Consider the following 7,908-nt stretch of genomic DNA (forward strand, 5'->3'; position numbering starts at 1 on the left):
GTTGTGGGTAGCTGGCGAGTGTCAGCAGACCCTGCGCCCCAGCTGCCCAGGTGCTTTTTCGTTACCCAGGTTTTAAGGTGCTCTTTCAGCCTGGGTAACTACTGTGCCTCTTCGCTTAATGGGATTAACTGATTTCTTCTTTTTTGATTTCAAGATTATTGTCATATATCACTAACTGTATGAAACTTCCTTGAATGAATGCTCATCACTTAAAGTTTCTTGCTTGAGCTTCTACAATCCTCCCCTTTATTTGTATAGGTCTAGAATTCAAAATGCATTCAAGACAGCTTTTCATTCTGTCCTCAGTATAAGGCAGGTAGGGTCCGATTTTGTTTTATTTCGTCCATAGGTGAGGCAACTCTTGATATTACTTGAGTAATACCAAATACAGTTAATCAGGCAAACAAAAATTTTCCTTGTGGGTTAACATGCCCAGCCCTGTCCTAAGTTTCAGGCTTATAGAGTCATTTGGCCAGATATTCAGGGTAGGTGAAGGGTGTTGGTATTTAGTTTCTCTTATCTCAATCTGACTCTGGAGTGCTTTATGACTTGAGAAAAGTGTTGAAACCTTATTAGAAACACAGGTGAAACAGTTGCTACTTTTACATGGACAAGAGAGCTGACTTAGGATCAACAAACTCAGGTAAGAGAATTTAGTAAGCTTTTAGAATAAGGTTCTATCCTCACATATAGTTTTTTTTTTATTTTTCTATACTTTCCACTTTCTTGTGCCTACTGAGAGGAATACTGTCCCCTTAGAAACAAATTCCAAGGACTTAGACAGAAGTATATAATGATTAGTAGATTAGTAGTTCAGATAGATGGAGAGTTAATGCCTTTTTGTGGGGATTCCAAGTTTCTTTTATGTATCAGTTGAAATCGGAAAGTGACTCTGTGAAATTGAATCTTAGTGGATACTGAGCTCGCTCAGGTTATGTACTGCCCTTATATAAAGGTAAAGAAAATATGCACCTATGACTATTTTTTCTCAGGTACATAAAATGAATTGAATGCCTGTTCCATGAGCTCAATCAAAATACATTCCCTATTGTGTTTAGTTGTAATGAACAAAACCAGAAATGAGAAGAATAGAATATGTGAGATGAACCTGTTGAGATTCAGAAAGGTGTTTTTGTTTTTGTTTTGTTTTTTCACTTATTTCTTTTTTTATTAGATATTTTCTTCATTTACATTTTTTTCATTTTCATTTTCATTTTTTATTAGGTATTTTCTTCATTTACATTTTAAATGCTATCCCAAATGTCCCACATAGCCCCCCCCACACACACACACTCCCCTACCCACCCACTCCCATTTCTTGGCCCTGGCATTCCCCTGTACTGAGGCATATAAAGTTTGCAAGACCAAGGGGCCTCTCTTTCCAATGATGGCCACATAGGCCATCTTCTGCTACATAAGTAGCTAGAGACACAAGCTCCGGGGGTACTGGTTAGTTCATATTGTTGTTCCACCTATAGGGTTACAGAGCCCTTTAGCTCCTTGGGTACTTTCTCTAGCTCCTCCATTGGGGGCCCTGTACTTCATAATTTTCACCCATGACTGAAAATATGAAGTAAATTTCTTTTTTTTCTTTTTTCTTTTTGCTGGCCTGTTTTAGAAAACACATTTAAAAAACCACATTTCTATTGGAAGGAACACAAAATGTGTTTTTTTTTAATGTGTTTTCTAAAATAGGCCAACAAAAAAGAAATTTACTTCATATTTTCAGTCATGGGTGGAAGTTTTAATACCTGATTTCATTGAAACAATTACATAAACAGGATTGGAACAATAGAATTAACAGACATGTTAATGTATAAGAAGAAAATTTTCCCGAGGTTGTCAACTTTGTAGACATGGAACTGCAGAGAACTAATGACTCCTTCTACAAGAATTAGTTTCTCCCAGGAATGGGCCTACTTTTGCCTTTTGCTTGTCTAATGCAGAATGGTCAAACTTCAAACCAAACAAGAAACAAATATTCAGCAGGATATGTTTACACACACACACACACACACACACACTCTCTCTCTCTCTCTCTCTCTCTCTCTCTCTCTCTCTCTCTCTCACACACACACACAGGTACATGTGCAATTGTACACATTTCTGTATTATTATTTTTACAATAATAATGACATTGTATATTACAGTATAATAATGTTGTCAAACATATATACACATTTATATTTATATGTGTATATGTTTATATACATGAAAGATAGATCTGCATATATAGATATATGTATGTGAATAGCAATAATAAAAACGATGATATTGGCTTGATAATTGGCTTGAGAGGGGTTGGTGTGAGTGAAGCTGGAGAAAGGAAGGATAGTGAAAATGTAATATAATTCTATTTCAATTCAAATATTTTTAAAATGTTGGTTTCATAGTAGACAGCAAACACCATCATCACTAGGATCTAGAAAATGCAAAGAGATGGAGAAATGAGAGTTGATTTTTCTTTTGAGAATTTACAAAAGAATAATTATCTAGGAGAAATAAATTTAGTAGAAAAAACTCTAGTTTAAAACAATTAACTGTACCCAGATAAAGTATTACACGCTTTTAATCCCAGCAATCCACAGGCAAATGCAGGACTGTCTCCTTGAGTTCAAGGCCATCTGGCTCTACAAACCAAGTTCTGGGAGAGCAAGAGCTCTGATACAATGAGAATCCTTTTCTTGAAAACAAACAAACAAACAAACAAACAAACAAACAAACAGTCCGATTTATCTTATGTTTTTGAAAGAACTGGAAGAGATCATCAGTAAGTTTTAACTTGAAAAGTTTACATATTGAAATGTCACACTGTAGCACGTAAAATGCACACATCACATATCAATGCTAAAGGAAGTGAAAAAGTAGACTTTCTGAATAAAACATTAATTTTTCCTTGGAAATATTTTAACTCACAGCAACTGTGATTATATACTAAAGACCTGCACAGGACCAATTTCCATCATTTACCTTTGTGAAAGTGGGAGAAACTCACAAGATCTCATCCCATTCTGAAGCTTTATATGAAACTAATAATTGACAGCAGAAGAGAGGATTTTCAGGGGTGTATTCACTAATGAGCTATTTTTTCATAAACCAACCTTTACCATAGTCCAGCAATATATCCTAGTTGTGAACACTTTGAGTTTGATTAGGATTGTCAAAAACAATAAAGTAAAAAACATGAGAGTATGAAGACAAGTAGTTGGAAAGTGGAAAATTAGTGAGAATGGAAGGTTGCAAGAGAGGTCAATGAAGGTGAATATTAAGTATATACATGTATAACAATGTCATAATGATATCTACTGTTTATAATTGATATACATTAATAAAATATAAAAGAAGGAGGGGTGAAGAGATGCTTAAGTAGTTAAGAAGACTTGTATGTTGGTTCAGAATTAACTTTAACTTTGGTTTCTGGATGCTCAAGCACCTCTTTTTCTCTCTGTGTGCACCATAAAACACAAGTGGTATACTTACATGTATGCAGGTAAAATACACACACACACACACAAACACACACACACACACACACAGACGCACATGTACATGCACAAGAGCAAGTATACACATACACACAATATAATTTTTAAAGATTGTAATACATATTTGACATATATAGGAAAATTTATTTTGGTCCCTAAAATATATTCAAATTATGAGTTCTCCATAATATTAAATTTCAATAATTTTGGACAAGAAAGTCATAGTCTTCTAAAACGCTAATATAATTACTCTAAAAATTGTAAGGGTAAATATGTATCATAAATTTTCTGTAATTAAATTGAACTAAATGGGACAGTATATCAAAAGACCTTTGAGACTTGGATCTGTTTGTCAGTTCCATAAATATTTCTGGAAAGTCATGCAATCTAATAAAGCTTGCAAATCCACATGACAACATCAAGTCTGAGAGTATGTGATCCTCTAATGGGGAAGAAACATCTGAAGTAATCTAGTCATTACATGGAACATTCCTAAAACTAGGATTACCAGATTTACCAACTAAAATGTGATGATTATTTTTAAAAAACGAGGTAAATGATTGTAGTAAAATTATTCATTGTCGGAAATTGAGGCCTAATGATGGTAACTTTCTTTGGAAACCAGTTGTAGAAAATATGGAAGTATTTGATTTCTCTAAATTTGTGTTTTCACTAGTCATTAACTTGTGTCTCATCACAGGTGTGATGGGAGCTGTAGGAGTACCTCTTACTGCACACTGCGTTGTTTTGTCTCTCCTCCAGATGGTAGCATTGAGTTCAGGTATGAACCTCTCACTTGCATTTTTGAGCTTGTATCAATGTCTAATCCTCCAAGAAAATGAAGATCTACTACATTTAAACTATTGTCTCTAAAGAGTGAATGAAGCAATGAAATGAAGAAAATCACATATGGTTCAATATTTGTACTAAATACACAAAACTTGGATATTAAGTTTACACTGTGGAATTGTATATATCAGAATAATCCTGAGTTAACAAAATGGTAGTGGAAAAAGTAAAGGGAAGATGAAAAAAGCTATGAGAAAGAGAATTCGAATATTTAGGGACATCTGTGTGAAGCACAGTTATATAAAGATTACTTGGAGACTTAAAAACTTAGACAACAAATAATATAAAAAATCTTATTGTCCAATGATACAATTTCATTGATGCACATTTGGTTGTGTTCTGATACTGGAAATTTCATTCAGTGAGGAGAGATGTTCAGTTTGTTCATCATCTGTCCTATTACTTGGTTATTTTATTTGGAATGCACACACACACACACACACACACACACACACACACACACACACACAAAGTAGTTGAACTTAGTTCCTTCCTATTTGTGTCTTTATCTCTACGTTTTGTGCTTTATTGTTATGGGCAGTGAAGAATTTCTTTTCTGGTTCTGTCTATTTTGTGTTCTACTTATTGTGCTTTGATAGACCTCTCATTCTTTAAGCTAAAAAAAGTTTTTCTATGATTGTGTGTGTGTGTGTGTGTGTGTGTATTTCTGAATATTTTAACTACATCCTTTTGCATGATTAAAAAAAGTGTCTCTGCACTAGAATAAAGCATCCTTTAGGTATGTGCTGTGGAGTAGAATAGCTATATCTTGAGGTAGATCTATTCTCAGTTTCTGAGAAACCACCACAGTGATTTCTTTAATTTGCATGCCTACCAGCAATGGATATATGTGCCTTTTACTTCACATCCTTACCAGTATGAGCTGTCGAAAGAAATATTGAAAGTGTAATAGGTGGGTGTAGGATGAAATTTCAGTGAAGTTTGACTTGCATATCACTCATGGCTAAGTATATTGCACATGTTTAAGTGATTTATGGCCATTTGAGTTTTCTTTTTGAGAGCTTTGTTTATATATGTTCCTCCTTTTAAATTATTTCTTTTCTTCATGTCTAACTTTTTAAAATTTCATACATCTTAGATATTAACTCTGTCGAATGTGTAGCTGGTAAAAAAAGCTACAAATGATAGTGTTCTTTGAAGTTTCAGTTTCATGAGGTCCCATTCATTATTTGTTCTTAGTATTGTGCTAATGATGTCTTGTTCAGAAAAGTGTGTGTGTGTGTGTGTGTGTGTGTGTCTGTATGTGTGTGTGTGTGTGTGTCTGTGTGTGTGAAGGGTTTCAAAATGATTTCTCATTTTTTCTTCTATCAAACTCTTTGTATCTGGGGTTATATTGAGATTCTTTATCTACTTGTAGATAAGTTTTGTGATAAGTTGTAGGTATTGATCAATTTGCATTCTTCTACTTGAATTCATCCACCGTGAATAGGAACAAATAGTGCAAACAGTATCAAACTGTACATTATTGATGTATTTTTCCATTGTATATTTATGATATTATCATAAAACAGATGTCTATAAGTGTATAAACTACATGTGTCTGAGTCTTCAATTTAATTCCAATGAGAAATATGTCTAATTTTGTTCCAACACAATGATGGTTTTGTTACGATAGCTCTGTAGTGCAATTTAAGAAGGAGAGTACTGATAACCCCAAAAATTCTTTCATTATTTAATAGTGTTAGACTACCCTGGGTTTTTATGTTTCTGTTTATAGCTGAACATTATTCTTTCAAGATCTATCAAGAAATGTTTTGGGAATTTGATTGAATATGTAGGTTCCAATTGGTAGCTTACCCATTTCTGCTATGTTAACCCTACTAATCCATGAGCATGGAATATCTTTCTACTGTCTGATATCTTCTCCAGTGTCTTTCTTCAATGTCTTCAAGTTTTATCATATAAGTCTTTCATCTGCTTGGTTAGAAGTATCACGGGTATTTTATATTATTTGAAGTTATTATGAAATGCTTTGTTTACCTGATGTTTTTCCCTGTCTATTTTAAATCTTTATATAAGAAGACTGGTATTTTTTTTTGTAGGTTAATTTTGTATTCAGTTACTTTACTGAAAGTATATATCAGCCATAATGGGTTTCCTGGTTATACTTGTAGGGTTACATATATTATCTGTAAAAAAAAAAAAAGTACTTGAACTTAGTTCCTTCCTATTTGTATTTGTGTCTTTATCTGTACATTTTGTGCTTTATTGTTATGGGCAGTGAAGAATTTCTTCTCTGGTTCTGTCTAGTTTGTGTTCTGTCTACTTTTTGTGCTTTGATAGACCTCTCATTCTTTAAGCTAAAAAAATTTTTCTATGATTTTGTTTAAAATATTTTCTATGCTTTTGAACTGAATTTCTCATTTTTTCTATTATAATTATTTTAAGATTCATTTTTATAACATCTAAACTCTCTTGAATGTTTTTTTTTTACCTGATGCTATTAGATCCAAATTTTTCTTTGACTACAGATTGATTTCTTCTATATTCTTTCAATATATGAAATTCATTCTTCTATCTCTTCTATTTTGCTGTTGAGTCCTACATCTGTGTTTCTTGTATAAGATCCTAAAATTTCATTGCCAGTATTCCTCAGTTTAGGTGTTAATTGATTCTACTTCACTTTTGTGTCTTGTACTCTTTTCTTCCTTTCATTTTCCTGTCGGTGTTTTCACAGATTTCACTATTGGATTTATTCATTTACTCTTTAAAGCTCTTCAATATACTCAAAATAGTTATTTTGAAGTGCTTGTCTTGTGCTTCCTCTCTATTGCATTTATCAAGGCCTATTTAATAGGGACATTGAGCTCTAGTAGAGATATATTCTTCACAATTATTGATTGTATTTTTAATGTAAACATGTTTAGAATGATTAGTATTCTAACTGCTAGTGTATCATTTAGTCAGAGGTAGAGTATTTGGATTATAATTAAGGAGAGAGAGTACAGGTCTTCTAACTGGTTTGCCTGCTGGTGGGTTACAGGTGACCCTGTGCTTATTCCAATGGATGGCTGTGAATATCCACCTCTTTATTTGTCAGGCACTAGTAGAGCCTCTAAGGAGACAACTATGACAGGCTCTGTCAGCAAGCACTTGTCATCCAAAATAGTTTCTGTGTTTAATGACAGTATATGGGATGGATTCCCAGATTTGGCAGTCTCTGGATAGTCATTCCTTCAGTCTCTGTTCCACACTTTGTCTCTGTAAATATTTCTATGGCTATTTTGTTCCCCCTTCTAAGAGGTTTTGTTGATATTTTGTATTGTTTTCTTTGTTTCTACTTGGCTGATTTCCATCCTAAGTTTGACTATTTCCTGCCTTCTACTCCTTTTGGGTGAGTTTGCATAATTTTGTTCCAGAGCTTTCAGGTGTGCTTTTAAGTTGTTAGGGTAAAATTTCCTCAGTTTCTTTACAAGGCACTTAATGCTATGAACTTTCCTCTTAGCACTCCTTTCTTTGTGTCCCATAAGTTTGGGTATGATGTGTCAATATTTTCATTAAATTCCAGGAAGTCTTTTATTCCTTCCTTCCTTCCTTCCTTCCTTCCTTCCTT

General features: G+C 33.6%; 1 protein-coding gene across 1 annotated transcript in view; it reads left to right on the top strand.

Annotated features, from left to right (window-relative positions):
* The first annotated feature begins 600 nt into the window (after positions 1 to 600).
* The window catches only part of LOC110287638 (selection and upkeep of intraepithelial T-cells protein 6-like), a 36,048-nt gene continuing 28,740 nt past the window's right edge, over positions 601 to 7,908 (top strand). The window contains exons 1-2 of the mRNA XM_021154201.1: positions 601 to 643; positions 4,186 to 4,266. Of these exons, the coding sequence (XP_021009860.1) occupies positions 607 to 643; positions 4,186 to 4,266 (118 nt within the window). The 5' untranslated portion in view covers positions 601 to 606. The remainder of the gene's footprint in view (positions 644 to 4,185; positions 4,267 to 7,908) is intronic.

This window comes from Mus caroli, unplaced genomic scaffold (genome assembly GCF_900094665.2).
Source record: "Mus caroli unplaced genomic scaffold, CAROLI_EIJ_v1.1 scaffold_11959_1, whole genome shotgun sequence".
NCBI classification, from domain to species: domain Eukaryota; kingdom Metazoa; phylum Chordata; class Mammalia; order Rodentia; family Muridae; genus Mus; species Mus caroli.